Raw genomic sequence first — 26,697 nt, forward strand, 5'->3', positions numbered from 1 at the left:
TCTGATATCTATACCACTGAAGCAAATAATTCATTAAATTTATTAGTTCTAAATTTTCTGAATTCTGAAATAAACTGAAAAAAATAGTCGTGAAACGCATCATCATTCATCTACAATCTAATATATTTACTTCTTCATTTCCAAATTTTATGAAAGCTGCTGAATTATTATAAAAATTTAAATATGAAAGACTACTATCATCTGAAATCAATACCACTGATGCAAATAATCCATTAACTTTGTTAGTTCGAAATTCTGAAATAAACTGAAAACGCATCATTCATCTAATATATAATGTATTTACTTCTTCATATCCAATTTTTATGAAAGTTGCTGAATTATTACGAAAATGTAAATATGAAACACTACTATCATCTGAAATTTATTGTTTGTTAATTCTGAAATAAACTGAAAACATTAGTCCTGAAACGCATCATTCATCTACAATCTAATATATTTATTTCTTAGTTTTCAATATTCATGAAAGGTGAATCAATATGAAGAATGTTGGTATGAAATACTACAAGTCTTGAAATCTTGTGGTAAACAATTTAATAATTTTTTGATCAACTCTATTATAATTGATAATCGATTAACTTCTTCATTTCTAAATTTTCAATCAATTTCATACACTGGAAATAAAATACATTTATCAGATTCATAAATTCTCAATTAATGGACAAAAAATTGTTAACATAAATTCTATTTGCTTCAACATTTTTCTCCTCCTAACTTGTATTGTATTAACAGCAATAAATAGAAAATTTATAGTTGTAATCTTAAATTAATTATACAATTACTGTTCAAGTAACGTTGATATAAGTTCAATAATTTATTACAGAAATATTTAAAACCATACAAAACTTGATCCGCCTCTGGCATACAGATAAAACGCAAATTGGAAACACATCCCGAGAATTTAATATGCATGGAAATTATCGGCGATGCGCATGCATCGAAAATAAATTTCGCATCAATTTCAATAAAACTCTGCACAGTTTATTAATTTCTTTTTCATTCCGAAACAAAAATTGTTTTTATTTATATTGCGTTTATTTATTTCTTCTCGTTTTGCAACGTTTCTCCTTTTCTGTTTAATGCAGTCTCTTTAATTCACATATGACCTTTAATTGTGTATACATTTTTTTTTCTTATAATTTTTATTTCATTAATATTTATGGCATTGCACGACAAATACGTTGAATTTATTGAATTCATTCAAATTTTTTTTTGAAAACGAAATCCTGTTTTATAGTAAAATGTCAATACATATTCATATCAAGGATATCCGCATAGGCGCCTCTAACAGCTAAAAATTTATACAATACAACCTTCTAATCAGCAATGGTTTTTATAGATTCAATTTTTTTGACTACTTTAAACATAATTCTTCTATATAATATTACTAGGGCGACTGATAGCCGAATGGTTAAGTCGCCCTACTCACGTGCTAGTGGGCATAGGTTCAAATCCTGGTCAAGCCAGGCCCTTTGTCTTAAATTTACTCAATGTTCACATTGATGAACAGATTGTGAATAAAATTACACGACATAAAAATAATATTACTATGATATAACTGAAAATCCTTTCATTAATTTCTTATGTTAAAAGCATGTTAACAAACCGTTACCATAAAATGGATTAGATCATAAGTATCAATTTCAAATGCTTTCATTATTGTATCATGGTAAAAGCTTTGCTAACAATTCGTTACATTTAATTGCCAATTATAGTGAACGGATTTCGCTTGAGTTCTTTTTCATGTATATTATTACGTAATAATCTCATATGTAAATAAAGCCTTACCATTATTTCGCAATGGTTTGAAAAATGAAATCTTGAAGCATCTAAATTGTATTAAAAGCACGTTAAAAAGCAATCTTATAAAATTTAAATGCTTTGAGTACTTTATCATTGAAAGAAATAATATTACAAAATAATTACCGTTAATTGGAAAACGTATAATAAAAATAAATTCCGATTGAAAATTCTACAACTACTTTAATAACTAGTCATTGCCATTAATTGGCAATGCAGTCACCATAGGTTCAAGATACAATAATTGCATAATAGAATTTCCAATCTATTTCTATGAAAGATTAAGAAAAATCGAATAGGATTGAACAAATCTTAATAAAGAAATATGAATATAAAAATAAATATTTATTAGTTAAATTTAATGAACACAAAAACAATGTTTCTAAAATAAACAGTTAAAGTCGACAAGAAAACAGTAATGGTTTGTGACATATGCAGAAGATAAGTTTGTGGTAATTGTTTAAAAATGAAATTAAATAATTAATGAATAAGAATTAAATTGTATTTCTTGTAAAAATTAATAATTTGTTCTATTTTTTTAGAATATTTAATAAACAGGTCATTTTGACCCACATGTAGTACTTTTGTTTAATTCTTTTATCCGTAGTAGTTACGGGTTGAATGAAAATTGGAGTACAATAAAAATAATAATAAAGTGTACAATACAAGAACTACAAAAAGAAGTTATTAAAATATAAGGAAACAACAGGAAAGTGAATCATAATTTTACATAAAGGATGCAAATTTTGAATGAATTCACCAACTTTTGATATAACATCATCACAATTTAAAAACAATGAGTATTATTATATAACAATAAATATTATAGAATGTTTATCTACTTAAAACTTGTATCAATAACTGAGTTTTAAAAAATGTTGTAGATTTTTATTTAGGAATGATTTTTTTTTTGACAAATCTCTCTTTAATTTGAATGAGTCTATGACATAATGAAATGAATAGTTTAAAACTATAAAAAAAATATAACTAAACTAAAATATCCGTTTTCATAATAGTTCAAAACAATTATCAAAAGGAAATAGTCATAAATTACAAAAATCTCTCAAGCATAAAATTATACGTTGATTCAACTAATACGCATAAGCATCTAACAATTTCCGTATTACATCTAAAAACTGCATACACATAACTTATAACATTATTTTTTCAATAACAAAATAAAGAAATGCAACGCTAAATATTCAAATCCATTTAAGTGAAATGATGTAAGAAAATGCAATTAGTTCGTGGTAAAAAGGTAATAAAAGTATGGTGTGTTTTTTTTTCAATGATTCAATGTTTTTCCGAAATTCAACGTTAAACGAAATTGACACATTGACATAGATTCGAGCGGAGAGACGAAACGAAACACGAAAACATTGAACTTTGCGCTCGCAAATTCTCACCGAAGGTCGTCCATTTATTTATTTACATTTATTGAAGGAAACGAGCATAAACAAACCATTTTCCATCACTAATGGACACTTAAAAAACAATTCTTAGTTAAAGCAATTAAAGCCCATTTACAGTTTGAATAGTTGATATAGAAATGCGGTTATTTTCATCTGGGTGTTAGTTAATTCGATGGGAATACCCGTTCCGTATAATAATTGTCCTTTAATGGCCTTGTTTTCGGTTTTTAAAGAGTTGTTTTACGGAATAATTTTTGTGTAAATATTTCGGGTTTATTCCCAAAACGATAAAAGCAATGCTTTTTTCGCCCGGTTATCGTTTTGCGGTTTTATCAATATCTTTTGAGATTGAATAGAATGGTTTGGAATGAAAGCGTGAAATGCATTTTATTTAATAATAACTAGAAAACTCGTTTTATGAAACGAATCATATTTTTTCTAATTGTAAACTTAACAGTAGAGAAAAAAAACAGGTGTATTTTGAGGAGACTTACATAATATATTTTCTTTCTTTTTTTTGGGGTTTTTTCGCTGTTCCGTCCAAAAAATCGTGATGTAATAGTCTTCTCCTCCGCGCCGGATGATTTCGTGTGTACGATGATTTTAAAGTGACAAAACTAAACAATCACAAATAGTATTTTTAGTTTTTCTCTTAAAACATGTCGCGGATTGCCGTGTGTTTTATTGGACGGTGTGCGTCGAGCACCGTCTTCGTGGGTTGTGGCGATGTCGAGGCCCGACGTATATCTCGCGGAGACGTGCAGTCTGCGTGCCGAAGAGTGGGATAGGATGGCCTTGATAATATAAGTCTCTGGAGGGAACATACAAAAACAAAGAGTCGGATGGATGGTGAACCTGAAAGATCCGGCGATTCCCGTCCGAGGATGGACGGCTTCCAAGTAGTGAAATTCCTCGACATTTCGATCATCCACTTGTAGGATGCGGTTAAGGGATTAACGCTGACTACGCCAGCCGGGATCCTTGAGCGTACGCCAACGTTGTCTCATCGATTATCCTTCAGAAACGTATTTTTTAATTATAACCTATACAAAATTTATTCTGTCACGACTTCGAGAAAAATGTCACAGAAAGATTTAATAACCACATTCTATTCACATCAATTTTTTTTTTCATTAATTGACAGTCATATTGAAATGACATAAATGTCATATTTAATTGAGTTATGCAATACTAATTAACGTAATATTTTATATAGACAATCATTTATTACTTTTAAATTATAATCAGTGGCGGAACATCAGTAAAACCATTGATTATTCGAAGCTCAAAGAAAAGGATTATTCACATTTAACAGTGAATTACTGCTAAATGACAAACGATACTATATTACCAGTGAATACCATTCGAAGATTGAATATTTAGCACTAATTTGATTATTTAACAAGTGATTTATCGGTCATGATTTTTTAGATATAAGCAAAAATGTAAAGACATATTTGACATTGAATTATGACCATATGTGGTGCTTTTTGATAAAATCATGCAATTTTAAGCTCAAATTCTATAATAAGTCAGTTATATAAATGACACAACATACAATAATACCAGTACATAACACCTCACTCAATAAGTTTGTAGGATGACTAATAAAACAACAACTTTCGGGCAATATTCGACTTTATTCATCAACATTCCCATTATCTTTGGCCTCAAAATACAGCTTTTACCCTTTGCTATCCACTAAGCTGACCACCGATTTGACTCTGAAGTGTAGTGCTGGATCCAGATTTCATCCATTTTTACATACCGCATGAAAAAATCCTTTTTATTCAGATTTTTTCATTATTTTAAAAATTACAGAAGTAGCGTCACTAAAACCACTGTAACTTGTGAATTAAACGTCAGATTACCATGAAATTTTGACAGAAGTCGTCTGAAGGTTGGTACTTCCAAAAAATCATATGGATTTGTCGATACAGGCGCCATATATATGTCATCCTACTAACATATTGAGTGAGGCGTTACTTTTTAATGAGTGAATGTTTAGCTTTTATCTAGAACTATAGGACATACCACTACTTTACTTTTTAAAGAGTGAATATTTAACTATAATTTTATTGCTCAAGAATGAATTTGTCGATCATATTTTTCAAGATATACACAAAAATGTAAAAATACTGTTTTTCGAAGCTTAAAAAACGTTTCTTGAGGTTTGGCAGTGAATTACGACTAAATGACAAACTATGCAAAAATACCAATTAAACATAGTTAAAATTTAAAAAAATAAAATTTTCTTTGGATTTCTTATAAAACACATTAAAATTAAGTATCCTATACATTTTTATTAAATTTCGACAAAATTTTCAATGAAAACAAATAGGTGGTACTTTTTGGTAAAGTCAGACAATTTTAAGCTCAAATCTTATAATAAGTCAGTTATAGTGATTCAGATTACAAAAATGAATCAATTTTCATATATATATATATTTAGTAACTATATTATTTTATAAACTTATTTCATGGTATTCTGCTAAACAATTTTTCTTTTCGTTACAATATTAAAAAAATAACCTATACAGAAGTGACAAGTATTACTTGAATGTAGGTTTGTACTCACTTGGTGTTTCCAATTGCAAAACAAATCATGTTTGTATACAATATAAAGATTACATTAAAATACCAACAATTATTTAGGTATGTTTCACGTCTTTTGGTTTCACGTCTGCTGGTACTTATAAGTACCGTCAGACGATAAAGAGTTAAGTTAGTTACTCACCTATGAATTTGTCGCCTATACTTTTCAATATATAAAGAAAAATATAAAGACACTGATTTGGAAAAACCTTTCTTCAATTTAGACAATGAATTACGGTTAAATGACAAACTATACAATAATATTATTGCACACCTTTTAATGAGTAAATATTTAGCTATAATTTGGTTGCTTAACAATGAGTTTTTCCCCATACTTTTCGAGATATAAGCTAAAATGTAAAGATATTGCTTTAGTAAAGTACATCTGAAATGTTATTGGTAATGCAACCTCAAAGAAGACGATACTCTATATCGGATTCTTCCACATTCAAAGAGTCTGCTATATTTCGATACTGCGTGGCTCTAATGATGAGAAAAAGTGGGATAACGGTTATGGTTATCGGCGTGAAATACGGGCGCAGTAATGGGGACGTTGGTGGTGTGTGGTGGTTGCTGCCGTTTCAGACACATAATTCATCGCGTGACGGATTCACGTTTATCGTGAGCAACAGCCAACCAGGAAACAACGTTCCATAAATATATTTTTCGCGATAAATTTTTATTACCTTTTTCACGCGCCGCCCGTGTTTCTATTCACGTTTATTGCCCTTTTCGATGAGATTACCAAACAAGTCCATATTTTTTTTTCAAGCCAATTTTGTTTTTTGCACGATGCATTTACCACTCTGATCCAAACAATTAGTTACACAATTTGAAAGACTTATTGCATCAACGCAATCTTTATTGTTTCAATAAAACTTTAAAGTTTCAACAAACTTTAGTAACTTGCATAATTATATTTAACTTGAAAATTTGTCTTCCAAAATAATGAAAATGTGAAATTTAAAGTAATGTATAAAATATATTTGCTGTTAATTAGAAATGTATTTAATCAATTTTCATTAATTTGATTTCGTTGAAAAGCTAATGACATTTCGAATACACTTCAATTCTCTTTTTTGTAATGAGGTTTGGATGGGAAAGGCTTTGAAAGTGCGTTTTAATTAAAGATATAATTCAAAGTGAAGATACACAGCTGCGCTCTGAATGGGACGTCCGAGAATAATGGGAAATAATACGGGAGAAGAAAAGCGGCGTTAATGCATCGAATGACACATAAGAAATCGCCTCTCGGATGGACGTTTCAATGGACCTTAACGTGGTTTTATTGATTTATCGCAGGACGGACGTGCGAAAATGAAATTTTCCGCTCTTCCCTCCCTTTTTCCCTGGATTTCTTCCGTTGCCCATCACTGAACCAGAAAATGCGTGAAACGAACATAGAGAGATAATATATATATATATGAAAATACACATAGGGAGTGAAACAGGTCGAATATTGAATCGACGAAATTCGATATAAAACAAAATAAAACTAATCATAAAACGGGAATATAAATCATATACAAATTTGCAATTTAAATTTCGTTTTTGATGTTGTTGGTTACATGTATATAAATAATTTTTTTTGTTTATTTCCATATATTCTGGATATATGCGGGACAAATTTACGATGATGGTAGTTTGTAGCATAATTTAATTCCATGCAATGTAATGCTGGGGCTCATGGGACCAACATTATAAGGATTATCGGAGGATAACGATAAATTGATCCGGATTTTGAACTGGTCCCATAAATTGCGCAACAAATAACGCGAAAAATGGTTTTTGCTCCGCAATATACAAAGTTTCGCCCAAAAAAAAATAGAATGTTTCTACATTCACCGAGAGAGGTAAAAGCAGCGGTGGAAATTAACTCCGGGGGAAAATAGTGTAAATATAATTCGTATTAAATATAGGGATGGTTTTGAGGGTTTTTGGGATCGTAATTTAATTAAAATCTCGCCGTTAGTTCCAGGCAAATTAACTTTTAAAGGATTCCGAAACCGCCGCTCGTCTCGCTCCTCCTTCCCTATTTTATGGGCCATCTGCATTAAATTCTAATTTAAGCAATTAACAGCACTTGCCTCCTGATATTGCTATACAAAAAAAGAAGGAGGAGGAGGAGAGGTATTACCGTGCACGGATTTCCCTAATAAAACCAACCTCGCCGCGAATTATCTGACCGTAATCGTGCTCAAAACGTTGAAATATTTCGAGTGGAAATTATGCAATTTGTATTTTCAGAAAAATTAAACTACTATTTAAACGAAGATTAATAAAGGTTTTTTTTTAAATCAGGTGTACCATACTTGAAGGATATAAAAAAAGACAAATATGTTAAAGAAATTGACAAATTTGTCATATAGGAATTTTCATAAAATAACACAGACATATTGTATTATGTCAAAAAAGTTAACAGATTTGTCAATTCAGATGTTACTTTATTTAATTTATTATAAGAATGGTAGATAGGACAATTTATGTCCAAGGAGTAGACGATTTTTTTATATCAGGACATAAAAAATGACAAATATGTCGTAATGTGTTAAAGAAATTGACAAATTTGTCAAATAAGGTTATTCATACTATTATAAAAAATAACACACAGATATATTGTATTATGTCAAAGAAGTTGACAGATTTGTCAATTCAGATGTTACTTAGGAATTTGTTATAAGAATAATAGATAAGACAATTTATGTCAAATTTGTCATATAGGATTTTTCATACTAGAAGCTTATATAAAGGACACACAGATATTTTGTATTATATCAAAGAAATTGTCAAATTTGTCAAATCAGATGTTACTTAGCAAATTATCATAAGAATGAGATATAGGACAATTTATGTCAATGGAGATTTTTTTAAATCAGGTGTTTCATACTTGAAGGACATAAAAAATGACAAATATGTCGTAATGTTTTAAAGAAATTGACAAATTTGTCAAATAAGAGTTTTTCAGACTTGAAGCTTATAAACATGACAGATATACAGTAATATGTCAAATAAGTTTACAGATTAGTCAAATCAGGTTTTATATACTGGAAGGTTATAAGAATGACAATCTTATGTTCTATGAGTTGACAGATCTGTCAAATGAATTGTTCCATACTAGAAGATTAATAGAATTACAGATAAACTTATGTCAAACATCAGAAGTTGTCGTTTATCAAATCATAAAAAATGTACTTAATGAATATTTCCTACATGTTTTGGATAAAACATAATAATAATATGAATGTTTGCAAACGAAACCAAAATTTTCCAAAGTACATGCTATAAAAACTTGATTTAATTCAGAGATGCTTTAATTGATAATGAAAATTGAAAACAAATCGTTTACAATAAAAGTGTCATTTTTATCTCTCGATCACAATAACAGACATAGTATTGGTATCAGACAAAGATTAATATCTGGGATTGCACCTGTTGTTATATCTAATCCATGATCATCTCTTACTGTTGTTATGTAATATTTTGTTTTTTTTTGTTGTTTACCTGAATTTTATCTCTAATTTTATTAATCATTGATTTCTTGTTTAGTTTTTTACCTTATTTAAAAGGTTTTTTTTTGTTTGTATTTAAGAAGTACTGATAATAAATACTACCAAAAGAAAAATATTTTTTTGACCTGATAATACCCAGAATGAATCAGAAGTATCTTGAAACGACAAATTTCCAAACTTTATTTCTCTTTAGACTCTCTTTATTTGGACTTTGAAATTAATTAGTTAAATATTTAGTATTTTCTTGCTATTATTATTACAGATAATTTACTACAACTTCAATCTGAAAAGCAACGCAATTTGGTTGATTACGAGTTTCCTGCAAAAAAAACTTCCTGTTAAATATATATACTACAATTAATCATTTTTGACATTTTATAACATTTTTAATTTGTTGAATTGTGTTTGTTTAGGTTTTTTTTATGGATAACGGTGATATTATGAAGCATTTATTTGTCGAAAATACATAATTTTTCGTGGGTAATAATTCAGCAGTGTGTCGCAGGCAGGAAGTGACGGCTGGGAATGAATGATTCGCGTTCCGCTCGAAAATTTCGAAAAGTGAAAAATGGAAGGTTGGTAGATGAGCAGAATAAAAATAAATACAGAAATAAATAAATAAAGAACATCCATATATGTGAATATATGTGTGAGCGGAGATAGAAAAAAAATTGTATGCGCGACGTCCTGATAAATGCACGTCGGCCGCACAATGAGTTATTTTTCACGGCCAAAAAGTCGACAAATTACGACCGATGTTTTGGATGAGCACGCAACCAAACAAAAACAAAGCTCCAAAAAACAGAAAAAAATATGCTCGATTATCCAAAAAACGGTTAACTGATCCGGACATATGTTAATTTCTGGTGCCAACACCACTGTTGCATGATTAAAATCCTCTGTTCTATGCCTTTTGCGCATCGATTTTGATGCTATTCCACCCTCACATTTTCTGCCATCCCCCACCACCATAACGCCGCCACCGTGGACGCAATTTACGTAATGAATTGTAAATCCTGCTGCTACCAACCTCTAACTCTCTCTCCCCTGCCATTCTTTAGGGGAGGCTTTAATATACACGCAACGGGCACATAAAATTGCAATCCGCAAATTGCATCCATCATTGTCTCCGCTCCTCATCCTAAGACCATTATCGATTTTCAGTGAAAAGTAAATAAAAATGAAGTTTGTAATTGTTCATCCAGTATATTAGATAAATTAAGTAAAGTACATTAAAATTTATTGTTTACATGAAAATGAAAATAATTGATTGACAATCAATAATGGTATTTCTATAATTAACTTATAGCATATTGACTTTTGTTCTAAAATGATTTGTCAAATTTGTTGCCCCATACTTCAAGGTTTTTATAATGACAGATAGAACATGTTATGTCAAAGGAGTTGTCAGATTGGTCAAATCAATTTTTTCAAACAACAAAGTTAATATAATGACAGATAGACTATCTTAAGTCAAAGATGTAAGACAGGCAAATGTCAAAGAAATTGACAGAATTATCATATCAGGTGGTCCATACTAGATGGTTAATAGAATGACAGATATAACATCTTATGTCAAAGGAGTTGTCAGATTGGTCAAATCATTTTTTTCAATCAAGAAAGTTAATAGAATGACAGATGGACTACCTTAAGTCAAAGATGTAAGATAGGCAAATGTAAAAGAAAATGACAGAATTATCAAATCAGATGGTCCAAACTTGATGGTTAATAGAATGACATATAGAACATCTTATGTCAAAGGAGTTATGAGATTGGTCAAATCAATTTTTTCAAACAAAAAAATTAATAGAATGCCAGACAGACCATCTTCTGTCAAAAATAATAGATAGGCTATCTGTTGTCAGAGAAATTAACAAATTTATCATATTAGATGCTCCATACTAGTAGAATGACAGATAGAAAATATTTTGTCAAAGGAATTGTCAGATTGGTGAAATCAATTTTTTGAACAAGAAATTTAATAGAATGACAGATAGACCATCTTCTGTCAAAGATAATAGATAGGCTATATGATGTCAAATAAATTGACAGATTTATCAAAACAAATGGTCCACACTAGAAGGTTATTAGAATGACAGATAGATCATCTTACGTCAAAAGAGTAGACAAACTAAATTATAACTGTTTTTTTAACAAAAAGTAAAACATTTCACCTTGGCATATTGGACTATTTATGTTACATCCTAATATTGTTCATCATTTGCATACCCATCTTCATCATATGTTTGTTTTAAGACAATTTGGGAAACTTAAAGATGTATAAATATTTAGCGTGAGCAGAGATGAGCAACGGCCGGACGTGTGCGTTCGTGAATAATTTATACGTGAAGGTCGGCCCATTCGAAACTCGATTTGCAGCAGCTTCCTTGTGGCATTCATAGATATTAGAAGATACTGGATTGATGATCCGTGCGTTTTATCGACGATTCTTTGCCTCCGGACATGACTACTTCATCTCTCAACAACTCATAAAACAACCTCATCCTCGTATCAAATCCGTGCGATAAACGGCCGTCTCGTGCTGGATATTACACGTGATCGTTTCCACTTAATTTATTGCCAATCTTACGAAAAGTATTACATTTTTTATTCAGTCCTAAAACGATGAACATTATTTTAACAAATGTTGCAAGTTGGAACAAAACAACTTAGATAATACTTTACAAATACACTCTTGGATCTGATAACACTTTATTCAATAGGTTATGTCAGAACATAGGTTGTCATTGTACCAATACACTTTTCCTAATGAATCAAATTGATAAGACGGCCATGTGATTTGTTGGGTTTTGAACTTGCGAATGAAAGAAGAAACAAAATAGAACCTAGAATCTAATAAGAATAAACCTTTTTAACCAATACAGAATTTTGATAACAGGAACATGAGAAACAAAATGAGAAGATTTAAATGGAAAGATAGGTTTTTCGCAATGCCATTTCCAGAATTATATTGTCCTATCTCACGGAGAAAACGACAATCTTCAGCCTCGAACTAATCTCACGGTTAAAAGAGTTAAAAGTGGAAAGATCGTTTCGAGTTTAAAGAGAACCTCAGACGTGTCGCAATAAAATTTTTGCGAACATAATGAAAACTACTACAACGGAACGAACATCAAATCCATTGTGAAAGCGGCATTTACTTGGGAAATTAACCACCGGGATAAACCTTCCCTTCTACCATCCTATATTTTTTTTTATATATATTTCCAACGTTGTTATTCCGCTTTTGTAAATAATTTCCCTCTAGAATTCCTTTGTACGATAAACACTGAATAACTCGACGGGTTAAAGCAATATGAATATATAGATATACAGACAGGAAGAGATAGAAAGAGTATGGAAAAATAAAAGCTCCGGCGTCGAGGGGTCTCGGAAAATGGAAAAATAATCTATATGGAAAACGAGGAAGGGCGCAAAAATGATAAAGTAATAAAGTGCAAAAAAAAAAAAATAAAAATAGAAGCGACAGTGTTATGATTGTTTTTTTTTGTTGTTTAATTAAAAATCAAGATGTAATGCAGCTGAATTGAATCGAAACGTGTTGGAAACATGTGCGTTTTCGCTTCCATCTGGTTTAATTTTTTTGTTTTTGCAAATATTGAAACTTTTGTTCCAATTCCGAATCCCATTAGTTCCAGGCATTGTTTGCAATTTTAATCCGAGCCGAACAAATATTATACTTGCACAATGCACGAACGCTAACTAATCCTTTCCGCAAAATTATCATTGATTGCAGTCATATAATTGGATCAGTAATTGATACATTATCTTCATAATTGTTAGAGAATTTCTGGATTTATAAATGATGTTTAATCACGTAATTAAACTACAATGTAAATGTATATATTATCTATAGAATTTATAACGACTTTTTCTAGCCTTAGCGAAGCAATAATTTATTATAAACTTTAATTTTTTTTAAATATTTATAATTCTAATTATGTAATGCAATTAGTTTTATACACGTAATAAAATAAATATTATTCCTATGATTATTTCAAGTTTCTAGTAATCACGACTATCAAGAAACTATTACTTTTTAAAGGTTTTACTTTAATTCATCAAATGCAATAAGAGAAATATATTGAATGCGCTTGCAAATAATTGAATAGAAATAAATATAAAAGTCGTGCAATTCATGTAATGAAATTTCAATAATTAATAGAAAAAAAAAATTGTAATTATTTCTATTCCTGGTTTCGTTATCCAATGTGCAAATCCGCATTGCTCGTACAGATTGTATCTCACGCCGAAGAAACGGCGGTACGTATTTCGTGCGAATGGATTACTAATTATTTTTTCATCGTCTGTTGTTTTATTATTATTGTTATTGTTGTTGTTCTGCTGCTAATGCAATTGTTATTGAATAATTCGGTCGGCTCCATAAATCAAACGATGATGATGACTCACGTACGAAACATCTGTTGGGCAACAACGATCTGATCTTTCTTCAGAATGCCACAATCGTTCCTTCTGCTCATTTCAAGTCCAGACGGAAAATCCCTTTCTCTCTCTATCTCTATCTTTCTCAGATTCTTGATGTCTGGATGTGACGAAACGCGCAATATTCCCACAATCTCGCGCCATTTCACGCTTCTTTTGTTACGCTCTTGAAACTCAATGTACATGACATATAAATGCAAAAAGGAGAGGAATTTATGATTCGCAATAGGAGTTTCGTTATTCGCAATGATTGAAACGGATTTCAAAAACTATCCCTTCTTTGTCGCCTTTGATTTCATACTTGAAAAATAATGTGAAATCTTCATATCTTATATTTTTAGGACAAGACTGTTAGAATATACTTTGATTCGTAAATATTGAATGTGATTTTAAAACTTATCTTTCAATCTTCTACATTGTCTGTGATTTTATACTTGAAATCAACAATTATTATAAATACCAACAATCATTTAAATGTAAAATTTATCATTGTTGATCTGAGAATATAGTTTATAGATTCTCAAAGTTTTTCAGGTAAAATTTTTAAATTTTTACAAATTTAGATTTTCAATCAGTGAAAATATGTCCAAACTTTAGAAATATTTTTTTAGTAATATTGAGAACTTCAGTATTTCATACATTTTCACTAAAAATTTTGAAAAATTTATAACAATTTATTGGTCTGAAAATGTGACAAAATATTAAAAAAAAAACTACCATCTATATTAATGCATAAAGCTTTTCTGTTGCATTATAAATGATAAAAAATGATGAACATAACGACAGGTACCAAAAAGGATGTAAATTATTTTTTGTTTGTGATTTATGTAATTTTTTTCACTTCGTTGAGTTAAGTTGATGTGAAAATAATATAAATTTTGCATATGAAATAAATTATAATTTAACAAATTTCTTCGAAAATGAATTAAGTTTATTAAGAAATAAATGATTCGAATAAGTTCAGTTTTCTTATTGTTTTTGAGTGTTTAATTAAGAATATATTGTAATTTCAGGTTCGACGAATCTGGTCGGAAAGTTCACGCAAAGCGTGCGGAGGATCGTTCAAGATGTGAAGGACGAAGGCACGGCTAGCGGCCAAACCAAGGAGGAAGTAATCGAGACGAACGAACGTCTTCGAGCGGTCCGGGTGCGCTTGGATGAGTCGTACGACACCGCGAAGAAGGCGCTCGTCACGCTGATGGCCAAATACAATGACAGCAAGTCCGTTAACAACATCCTCCAGAGATACAAGCTTCTCAAGTCTATGATCAAGGTGAGGCAAACATCTTAATTCCACCCAAAAAAAAAACACTTCACGCTCATTTATTTCGGTCCATCCAGGAGGTAATCAGATTGGAAACGCAGTACTGGTCCTTGGTAGACATACCCAAGCAGGAGAAGCACGAAACCGTACCGGCATTCGTCCTTCGTGCTTGTGCCATCATGGAGAAGACGCAGAAATCCGGTGAAGGCGTGAAGACGTCCGCAAAACTCGCTGAAGAAGCGCAGGACAAGAGGGAGCGAATAGACAGACTCGAAAGTGAGTGCGTTTATCTACAGCCCTCATTTTTCTTTTTAAATAATAAGTTACAGCTTATCGTGTGTTCGCATATTTTCGCTGAAATATCATCGTTCGTTGCGCATTCTTGTTTCCAACGAGGTTCTGGAAATCCCTGACGTTAATAACCCTTAAACGACCCGCATTCTTCTGAGCTCTAATAACTTGAAATACGAGATGCATAATTAGTGTGCAAGATTAACCGGCAAAGAAAATAAAGAGCAAATTAAATCCAGTAAACATTTCAAACCCGAGTATATTTTTAGAAGACAATAAATAAAAATTATTACCTGAACCTACATAAATATTATAATAATTCTCTCCACAATTAATCTTAAAAAAAAAATAATAATAATATATTGGCCAAACATTAAAAATAACTTAAATTTTACAATTAATTAAGAAAACAAATTTAACTGAATTTTTTAAAAATATTTCAGAATAACATTATCAAAATTTACTAAAATTAACAAACAAACAAAATATTATTTAAAATAAGCGGAATTTCCATTTGTTTCAAGATAAAAACAAGAACATGAAATAAATTACAATGAAGTTATTTAGATTTGTGCACAAACAAATAATTTGATAAACGAGATTTGATTATCTAATTATAGTTAGATCTGATCTAAAGTAATATTAACTTATGCAAATATACAATATTTTTTCCCATATTAATCTAAATTTTGTTTTTACTACATGAATGGACGTAAAAAAGTTTATTTTTTAGTACTTTTTTTTTAATTTTATACCAGATAAATTTTAATTGCTATTTCATACAGACGTGATCATTTTTGGCACGAGTTCAAATCGTGGTAGTGGCACGAATCCGGTCTCCATTACCAATTTACTTTAATGTCCCGCTCGATAAATTGTATTAAAGGTTATTTCAAATATTTTCTGGTTTCCTTTTTTTTTTTTGATTAATTTTTACAATATTACAAAATTTGTAACTTGAAAAATTTGATAACTTATAAATATGATGAAAGAACAGACAAAAAAAAACTTATATTTGTGTCAGAAAAAAATAAAGTGATATTTGTTGTATTCAAAACATTCCTATTAACTAAAATCTGTCCACCCAATTAAGACTAAGAAATCTGTGGACACTGTAGATTATCTCGTAGTTATGTCGTTGTGGACTCTTATAGAGGTTTTTGAATATTAAATGCAATATTCTTAATTAGTTTTATATGTGTAAAACATCAGAGATTTTATTGAGAAGTCGACTATACAATTGTTGATCTAATGGATTAGTAACTAAGAGTTACATTCTCCTCTTAAATTAATAATTAAGAAGTAAGTGTTCTCACTTCGACCCTAAAACTAAAACCATGTTCTTACTTCAACCTCCCAAGTAAGACTAAATTATATAATACAGAAATGTGTCCATTCCAAAAAGGAGCTGCGTGGGAAGAAAAGAATCAGTTTTGACCTTGTGGAAAATACAACCGTTTCTTTATCTAAGTTACATGCTTCTACCCAACTCGCAACAAGATTTAATGTGTAACAGTTCTTCGGAATATTCCACAAGTTATTCTAAATAATCACGAACAAGTATCCGTTTGTATATTTGATGGATACGTGAAATATGTAATAATTAAGAGGAAAGTGGTAGAGCTAACAAATATACATATTAATTATACAATAGATGCTAATAGAATGGTCGGCCACGACAATATAATCTAAGGATAAATTTAATGAAATTTGTGAAGAAAAAATTTGCAACTGTTGGTAAGGATGGAGCTTTTCGTTGGTAAACACTTGTTCTGAAGTATTTTCACCTTATTTAGAAGTATAATCTAAATATACATGAAAAATATGTACAAAATAAATGGAAATTAAATTTGCTTTGTTCTCTCAACTAGTTAGTCTGTTAATTGTTGGTAATGATGGATATTTTCGTTGGGAAATACTTGGATTGAAGTCTTTTCATCTAATTCAGGAATATAATCTAAAGATAAATGAAAATTATGTATAAAAAAAAATGGAAATGAAATTTGCTTAACTAGTTAGTTTGTTAAATGTTAATAAGGATGGATATTTTCATTGGGAAATACTTATTCTGAAGTCCCACCTAATTCAAGAATATAATCTAAAGATAAATGAAAATTATGTATAAAAAAAAATGGAAATGAAATTTGCTTAACTAGTTAGTCTGTTAAATGTTAGTAAGGATGGATATTTTCATTGGGAAATACTTATTCTGAATTCCCACCTAATTCAGGAATATAATCTAAAGATAAATGAAAATTATGTATAAAAAAAATGGGAATAAAATTTGCTTTGTTCGCTTAACTAGTTAGTCTGTTAAATGTTGGTAAGGATGGATATTTTCTTTGGAAAATACTTGTATAGTTGGTGATAACAGCAGGTCGCATATTGCCTTCACGGTGGGACGTTAATTAACGTAACAAGTGGTCCCAGTGGGTGACTCCTTTCTCTCGCTTGTTTGCTTGCACTGCCATCCGCTGGGATTGCGAGCACAACCTCCAAAGGACTCGATGCGAAAGCCGTGGCAAAGGTGAGAGTGGCGTCGAACCGAAGTCTAACACACCTCCAGATATTAAATATTTACTTAAATGTGTACGTTCTACCTCTAATATTTATATAGATATTAATGCTGCCACTGTTGTCAAACATACATTGTTTTCTAAAGGTTATTCAGAAACTGAATTGTTCGAAACCATTTTCTCCATAAGAATTATAATGTAAAATGAATACAATACTTTCAGATTATTTATTTAAAGCACAAAATCATATATAAAACAATGAAAATTTGGGAAACTGTAGAACCTAGTTTGTTATTTGAGTTTTATACAAAACTATACACCTATTACTTGTTTTACACAATATTTTCTTTACTCGTTTTCGCTTTTACACGGTTTAAAAAAAAAATAGAAAAAAATACGATTTACATAGTTTTACAGTGAAAAAGGTACAATTTCGATATACACAATTTCCTCAAGACCTATCCACAGTGTAAATCAGGAGATAGGTGTACTTAGTATATGAAAAGTTGTCCAAGTTTCAATATTACCAGTTTTCCTGTTGCGGAACATAAATTGTGTTCGGTAACCGAGGGTTTACTGTATTTAGTTTACATTATTTTATACTTTCTTCTTCTATATTTCGATGAATACTGTAAGCAAGTAAATACAAATACAAATCCTTACTTGAATAAGAAATAAACTCAATAACGTTACACATCCAAACGTTCGGCTTCCGTCAATTTTCCTCTCCCCTTATTTCTTTTCATTCAAATAAGAGAAACTTACCGAGGCGTTCCGCGTGCCGTCTGCATGTGTTCCACCATCCATCCCCGTCTGCCTTTGAGCTCTTTTTTTCTTTTCCACCCACACTGCAAGACCAGGATCATTCATTTTGATCGACATCCCCAATACAATCAATCCAATGTGGACGTCGCAAACAACGTCATAATAAAAAAAATGCTCGCACTTGAGAGCGGACAAAAAAAAGAAATGATTAATGATGACTAATTGCTTCTGCGGCATTGATTCACGGCGAAATTAGTAAACGCCCAATGCGTTCTCAAAAACAAAAAAAAGAACAACAATCGAAACGAAAGAATCGTTCGGTGTTCCATTGTTTCGCAGTCTGCGAATTGTCGAGAGCTCGGAATTCGATTAACACGCTTTTCTGTGTCTCCTCAGATATGACTACGGCGCAGATCGAAGCCGAGAACACGCAGATGACGAACGACCTGTATAGGCTTCTGAAGAAGTATTCCGGATTGAGAAACCTCATTCGCGAATTGAAGGTAAGATTTATATAGTTAAAGTAGTCTATAAAATAATTATTATTGTAGTTATAGTTTAGTTAAATATGAAATATATCTTTATAGCTGAAAGTTTTTGATCAATAGATCCATACGACCAATAAGGATTTTTCAAACACTAAATCAATCACATTAAGTTGACATCAATCACTTTATTGTACTCCACCAGTGACAGCTCGTCTCTTGGAACTGCAGAATCTCTCTAGTATAAAATTGTATATCAACATTAATAACCAAAAATTGGGTCGACTAAATTTTTAATAAATGACAGCTGTCACAGCAAGGAACTGCTGAAATACTCCTAGCATTTCGGTCAATGTACCTGTACCAACAAATATGTTCGGTGTCAAAAGGTAGAGAAACTCTACTATATATCATTTCCAAAACTGTTGCTTTTAGATAATATTTCACAGAGATCTGAATGCAGGTTTTCATACAAATTGGGTCGCGTTAAATTTTGAATGAATCGCGAAATAACAACTGTCAAAGCTGTCAGAGGATCTGCTGAAATACTCTTAGCAATTCGGTCAATGTACATGTACCAACATATATATTGAGAAACTCTACTATAAATCATTTCCAAAACTGTTGCTATTTGATTACATTTCACTGAGATATAAATGTATGTTTTCATTCAAGTTGGGTCGTGTTAAATTTTTAATAAATTGCAAATGACAGCTGTCACCTTGTGTCAAAGCTAGGAACTGCTGAAATACTCTTAGGAATTCGGTCAATGTGCATGTACAAACAAATATTTTTGATCTAAAAAGGTTGAGAAACTCTTCTATGTATCATTTCTAAAACTGTTACTGTTTGATTACATTTCACTGAGTTCTGAATGTACGTTTTCATTCAAATTGGGTCGACTAAATTTTTAATGAATGACAGCTGTCAACTTTTGTCAAAGCAAGGAACTGCTGAAATACTCTTAAAAATTCGGTCAATTTACATGTACCAACAAATATTTTTGGTCTAAAAAGGTTGAGAAAATATACTATATATCATTTCCATTTCCACTGTTGCTTTTTTTATTACCGTTAACTGAGAACTAAATATACGTTTTCATTCAAGTTGGGTCGCGTTAAATTTTTAATAAATTGCAAATGACAGCTGTCAACTTTTGTCAAAGCAAGGAACTGCTGAAATACTCTTAGGAATTCGGTCAATGTACATGTACAAACAAATATTTTGGGTTTACAAAAGTTGAGAAACTCTACTATATATCATTTCCATTTCCACTGTTGCTTTTTTATTACATTTAACTGAGAACTAAATATACGTTTTCATTCATGTTGGGTCGCGTTAAATTATTAATAAATTGCAAATGACAGTTGTCATCTTGTGTCAAAGCGAGGATTTGCTGAAATACTCTTAGGAATTCGGTCAATGTACATATACAAACAAATATTTTGGTTCTAAAGAGGTTGAGAAACTCTTCTATGTATCATTTCCAAAACTGTTACTGTTTGATTACATTTCACTGAGATCTGAATGTAGGTTTTCATTCAAATTGGGTAGCGTTAAAGTTCTAATGAATCGCAAATGACACCTGTCACCTTGTGTCAAAACGAGAAATTCTAATCAAAAAGCAACAGTTTTGGATATTAATTTCAAAACTGTTGCTTTTTGATTACATTTCACGGAGATCAAAATGTACGTTTTCAAGCAAATCAATTATTCCATGTTTTTTTTTCTTTTAGTTAAGGTCACGTTACAATCAATCAATTTATTTTGCATTGACAGCCCAATAACGATTTTATTGATAATTTGCAAACGCATTGGAATTAATAACGCAATTACCAAAACGTATACATTTTGCTTTAGCGTCCAGACTGTGAATCTGATCAGAGTAGTCCGATTGCAATTGGTGTGTGTGTGTGGCCTGCCGTTAATTAACGTACGGACACTTGAACGTGAACGCATATATTCATCGAATTTAACGCTCGCAAATTCTATTATTATATTAATACTAATAATAATCATTATTAATATTGCATCCGACACGGCGTATCCATAATATTCTATGTATATAACATATATATATTGGAATATCGGATGCTGCTATTTGATTACAGGCGGCAGCGCGATTAATCAAGGGCTCCGGTCTCCGCCCCGGAATCAATTCCCTTCGAGATGCGCCAAACCGGAATTAATATTAATCAGTTGATTGCAATTAATTAGCAATTCAAAGCGAAAACGTCGGTTGTTTCTTTTATTCATCAGGAAAGCGATTACCACCGTCCACCGACCGATCGACCTCTTTATTTTTTTTTTCAACTTCGAAAGGGAATCAGATGATGAGAATTCATTCAATTACAGTCGCGTGGGTAGGGGTTGTATAATTTGAGGTCGGTCTGCTCGAAGGGATCAATGATTACTTAACTACAAATCTCATTATTGACATATACAGGTAGTTCACGTCGTTTCGAATTAATTCGATTCAATCCGACCTTTCTAAAATACGAATTCTTAATGCGAGATTCGTGATTTTATATTTGCTTTAAACGAAATTTGATTGACATGACTTCTGTTCCTCATAATTACTTCTCACTCATCTTAAATAGAAAATAAATATTACTTAATACTACTTAGATTTTCTTCATTTTTTTTTTGTATTAATTCTCTTCATCAATTTTTACTATGTTTTGCACAAATTCTGAGGTTTTTCTATATATTTTATACATCAAAACTTATTTTCTCTACTATTCATAAAAATGTATAGACTTTGAAAAATTGATAATTATTAACTGGAATAGATTTTTTTTTATATAATTGTGTCTTAAAGAGTTGAAAAGATAAATGTTTATAAGAATTTGCTTCTAATTTAAATTGTTTTTTTTTGTTAACTAACAAAAAAAACTGTATGCTTTAGAGGAGATTGTATAGACTGCAGTGTGCAATGGTTTTTGTCTCATAATGTAACGTTATCCGCATAATCCAACAAACACACCTTACCTACATGCAACAGCACGAAAGCGCAATGCAGATTAACTGTATGGGGATTGAACAACAAGGGATAAGCGGACACAAACCTTCGGACATCTATAGTGCACACTCATGAAATCGTTCAAACAACAAACAACTTTATCCTAATAATTATTTAGCACATACACACAAAACACTTTACATTATTGTCTCTAAAAACTATTTTTCAAACCAAAATATAATAAAATGCCATTTACTAATTCTTACAAAATATTTAATATCTCACTTATTATCTTATTACTCTTATTTTACTGGAACTTCTTTAAATCTAAAAAAGAATATATAACACTTTACTTTCTCCAGTTTCTTCATTTTGAAGAAATCCTTATATTAATTCAAGAATTAATTTTTGTTGACAAGATCAAGATTATATAGTTTTAGAATTGGAGGAAGTCTTATGAACAATAATCCAATAATCTATTTGGTTCATAAATAATTATATAAGTTTGTTATGTTACAATTGATGCTGGAATTATTGAACATTGAAATATCGCAAGATTTCCGTGTGCCATTCATGAAAGTCAGGTATTTGTAAAGTTTTTGTTTTTTTTTGTGATATAAAGTTCCAGAGTTGCGAAATCCAATGGGATAAGTTTCTCCCCAATTTATCAATGTTCTGAGGGAGGGACGAAAGTAGCAAGAATACTAAATCACGTGCGGTTTCATCCAAGAAACTTTGATCGTCTAATAGGCGCGATGCAACAACGTCAATAGCATTCTGCAAGGCTTGTTACGACGACATCGCTTCTCCGTAGAGAACGTGTCGAATCATATCCGCTCGAATGCACTTCGAGGCTTATTAGGATAAACCTTACCACGTCTTGCACTACGCGTTCAATATGTTGATTGTTGTTGCAGGCAGACTACATGAACTCGAAGCTGTACCCGATCTTCCCGCGGTACACCATGCTCAAGGACATGATCAAGGACATCATGCTGCACCCCGATTACATGGAGGTGTGCCACGAGGTGGACGCATAGCCCAGGTCCTTCACATAGAACACCCTGAAGACCCGAGGTCGAGTCCGGTGATCCGGTACCAAAAAGAAAACCACTTCCTCTCTCCAGGACCTCGGGTGGATCTCGGCATTACCATTTTCCCATAACCACACATAATATACACAAACACACATACACCAAACATAAAATATTAAAGAAAGCTTCTTCCGAATAACCGCGAAATTTTATATGTATCTATACCTAAATATATTAATTAAACGTAATCGTAATAATCATATTCAAGATGGGCGAGGATTTGTTTTATTTTCGGAATAGATGAAGTGTTCGTGTTGAGCGTGCTTGTACTTAGGATTGTCGTTGTTGTATTTGGAAAAAATGTATTATTATCATTACGTTGAGCTTTAAACCAAAAGAGAAAAGATAAGTTTGCCCCCAACCAAATAAAAACCACCAACTAAATAAAATTAACCAAAACCAAAGATTTCACGGATATCAATGATATGATACGCTTTTCATTCCCCAAATATATTTTTGTAATTATTTGTATTTTTACGGAGAGAAAAGAATTCAAGGCGAAGAACGACGGCTGAAACGCTGATTGTATTTAAATTTAAACAATATAATGATAATATCTTATAAACGCAATGGAAACACTGCCAGTTTAAAAGGCAACTTTGTTATTCAATATATATTGTATTAAGTGTAACGCTATGTGTAAATTGTTGTTAAATACTGCAATGACAGCAAAGACAAATCTAACCTAAAACTTTTGACACCTGTCAACACATTTTAGGTTAGAGTAAAAGCTTTGCTGATTATCCTCAGTAGCTGTACTTTTCGTATCCTCGTTTACGTAGCCGTTATTTGTGACATTGCTTTTGAACGATATGTTGGAAATTTTTTGAGAAAGTTGTCGAAGTCGCACAGATCACGGTGGGGAGCCGAAACAATTGAAGGCGTAACCTAACCTAAAACCTAAATGTAAAGGATTGTTGACTTACATAAGTAAAATCAACTGTGTATATCCGTTCATGCGTGGATGTTTAGATAGTATATGTATATATATATATATCAACTATATATTCGATGTATTATTATGTAACCAGTTTTTACCAGTATTTATTTTTCTTTCCGGGGCCTAAAGTACGCATAACCAAACAAAAAAATAATAATAAAGAATATTTTGCTTGCTTCGTGGAATGGAAAATCTTGCGAAAAAAGAGAACATATCAGGCCTTATTTCCAAAGAAAATGAATTGAATAACCAAAAAAAAAATAATTATAATGAATAAGAACATATGTCATCTGGACGAATTTATATTTAAATAAATTGAAATGGGAGCAAACTCTTGTGAATTCTAATTCAGTATCAAAAGAACAAGATGAACAAAAAAAAAATCTTAGATTAAACATTTAAAAAGAAAAGAAGTTGATTTATTTTATATATGATTGCAAATCAAACTCGATGTATCATACACAAATATTTATATTGTAAAGATCGATGTATTTAACGTATATATATATACAAATATGAAACCAAAAAAAAAAAAATTATAATATTGATAATATGAAGATGTTGCTTTGTTGAAATAATAAATAAATTTGTGCCACTACTGTATCTTAGTTATTACTGCATACAATTAATGATATTCATCAAGGCTAGGAAGATGTATATGAAGTCTGTGTAGAGGCATACTGTGCCCACTATGTACTCCTCCGACGATATCTCATACTTCCTTCCACCCAAGATGAGCTGCGTGTCGTATATCAAGTACTGAAACGGAAGCTAGTGTTCTTGAGGTAATTTAAGCTTGAATCGAACGCACCAGAGAGTATATCACGGTGATGAGGATGCTGTAGACCAAGAACATTATCCTCAATCGAAACACCATGCCCAGGATGAGAGCGACGGAGCCAAAGGTGACTAATCCGATGCCAGCGAAGCACAGGTAAATACCCCAACCGGTCATATCGAACTGCAATTAAAACTCTTTAGCTATGATTATGGTGTTTCTTTTTTAGTACGCATGGGAGAGCGGCGACTATGGTGAGGACGGCCACTATGGCCACGGTCAGTCCCAATGCTGCGAAGACTATATATGTGGACATGCGAGCAGACATCGATCCGAATCCAATTCCGTACAGGACCGACTGCAAATTGAGTTAATCAATAACTTGCACTTTAGAGGTACGATGTTAAGGACATCACCATGAACGTCAGAAGGATGAAGTTCAAAGGAACGTAGAGCCGAGCACATTTGCAGCACATCAAGCTTATATGCATTCCAAATGCAGGCACTCTACAAAATCGGGCTCTTTAAGACTGGACTACTCTCTCTCTCTCTCATTCGCTCTTAGTAGTACTTACAGAGTTCCGACCATGATGAAGATGTCATTTTGCAGATACTCATGCACTGGAGGTCTGAAATCAATACATTTTCAATATGTAATTCACAATTGTATCAGTCGATACATTTTTACCAACCTTATTGCTTGTATTGTTATTATCAAAATTTGTATATATTTTTCAAATTAAACCTATTTTGTTTATCATTTCCTATCATTATCAAAACATAAACTATATAAAAAAAAATAATTAACTTGTTTTATCACCCATTTAAATAAATCAAATACCTTAGATATTAATAAGATACCTTATCACATGAAATTAGTAACAAATTAAAAACATATAATTCTTTTCGAGACTATCAACTTCTTGAACTTGCTAATGTCTACAATTGAAAAGAAACGTCACTTACATAAACATGCATCCCGTTATAATTCCCACGGTGATTACCAGCTGGATCATCAGCAGCGTGTAGACTTTTACCACGAACTTTTTCCGCACATCACGATCCGAAAATCCTCTGAACTGGTGCGGTTCGTTCTCAATGTAAACTGCAAACAAAACGTCTTTTCTAAAAGGGAAACATTTTTTAATTGATTTACCTGTGGACATGGTGGAAGTTCAAACACGCGAATCTTATTACTCAAATGTGACATGTGTCAACATAACAACATTCAATTTGTTGTTGCTATGACACAATTAATTTGTATAAGCGCTTCCAGAAAGTTGGATTTCAGCTTGACGATTTCTTTCTCGGTTTTATACAAATAGTTAAAAAGTTTAAACATATATCAAATAAATTATTACATAATTTGGAAAAGAAAACTTAAGTTTTAATTTGTTTTTAATAAATTTATGTTTAATCTCTGATAATATTTATGTTTAGATAATCGATGTTTAAGGGACTTATGCAATTAGATATAGCGAATAATAAACAAACTACACTACACAGCAAGATTTGTGACTCTCACATCAATTATCTTAAATAAAGACAATGAGTTTTTTTGAGGTTTGTTAAGTGCACTTAATCAAAACATTTTTATTTTAGTTAAATTAAGATTTTATAATTTTAGTAATTAAAAAATTGAGTTAACATATTGAAAATAAACAATATTTTTTACTGTTTGGAAAAAGTTTATGTACTTTACTATAATAGTTAACGTAGATAAAAAAAATAAATGATTAAAAGTAAATTGGTTGAATTTGCAAATTCGTAATGCGATTTTGTTATCAAAAGTAAAACGACCAGA

General features: G+C 31.2%; 3 protein-coding genes across 4 annotated transcripts in view; 1 reads left to right on the forward strand and 2 right to left on the reverse strand.

The window, feature by feature from the left end:
- The window catches only part of LOC108567734 (pollen-specific leucine-rich repeat extensin-like protein 2), a 40,883-nt gene extending 36,915 nt beyond the window's left edge, over positions 1–3,968 (reverse strand). The window contains exon 1 of the mRNA XM_017928403.1: positions 3,725–3,968. Coding sequence (XP_017783892.1) covers positions 3,725–3,726 — 2 coding nt within the window. The 5' untranslated portion in view covers positions 3,727–3,968. The remainder of the gene's footprint in view (positions 1–3,724) is intronic.
- Positions 1–24,218, forward strand: part of LOC108567858 — an 81,775-nt gene extending 57,557 nt beyond the window's left edge. For both annotated transcript variants that reach the window (XM_017928602.1, XM_017928699.1), the window contains 4 exons: positions 14,812–15,071; positions 15,140–15,338; positions 19,031–19,137; positions 22,999–24,218. In XM_017928602.1, the coding sequence (XP_017784091.1) occupies positions 14,812–15,071; positions 15,140–15,338; positions 19,031–19,137; positions 22,999–23,121 (689 nt within the window). In that variant the 3' untranslated portion in view covers positions 23,122–24,218. The remainder of the gene's footprint in view (positions 1–14,811; positions 15,072–15,139; positions 15,339–19,030; positions 19,138–22,998) is intronic.
- Positions 24,219–24,684: 466 nt separating this feature from the next.
- On the reverse strand, positions 24,685–25,473 carry LOC108567398 (protein lifeguard 3-like). The gene is made up of 4 exons (XM_017927873.1): positions 25,310–25,473; positions 25,126–25,251; positions 24,927–25,076; positions 24,685–24,874 (listed from the first exon to the last, which is right to left on the reverse strand). The coding sequence occupies exons 1-4, from the start codon at positions 25,382–25,384 to the stop codon at positions 24,728–24,730; spliced, it is 498 nt and encodes a 165-aa protein (XP_017783362.1). The 5' UTR covers positions 25,385–25,473; the 3' UTR covers positions 24,685–24,727.
- Positions 25,474–26,697: the final 1,224 nt, after the last annotated feature.

Source organism: Nicrophorus vespilloides, unplaced genomic scaffold (assembly GCF_001412225.1).
Source record: "Nicrophorus vespilloides isolate i.1.1-1 unplaced genomic scaffold, Nicve_v1.0, whole genome shotgun sequence".
Classification (NCBI taxonomy): domain Eukaryota; kingdom Metazoa; phylum Arthropoda; class Insecta; order Coleoptera; family Silphidae; genus Nicrophorus; species Nicrophorus vespilloides.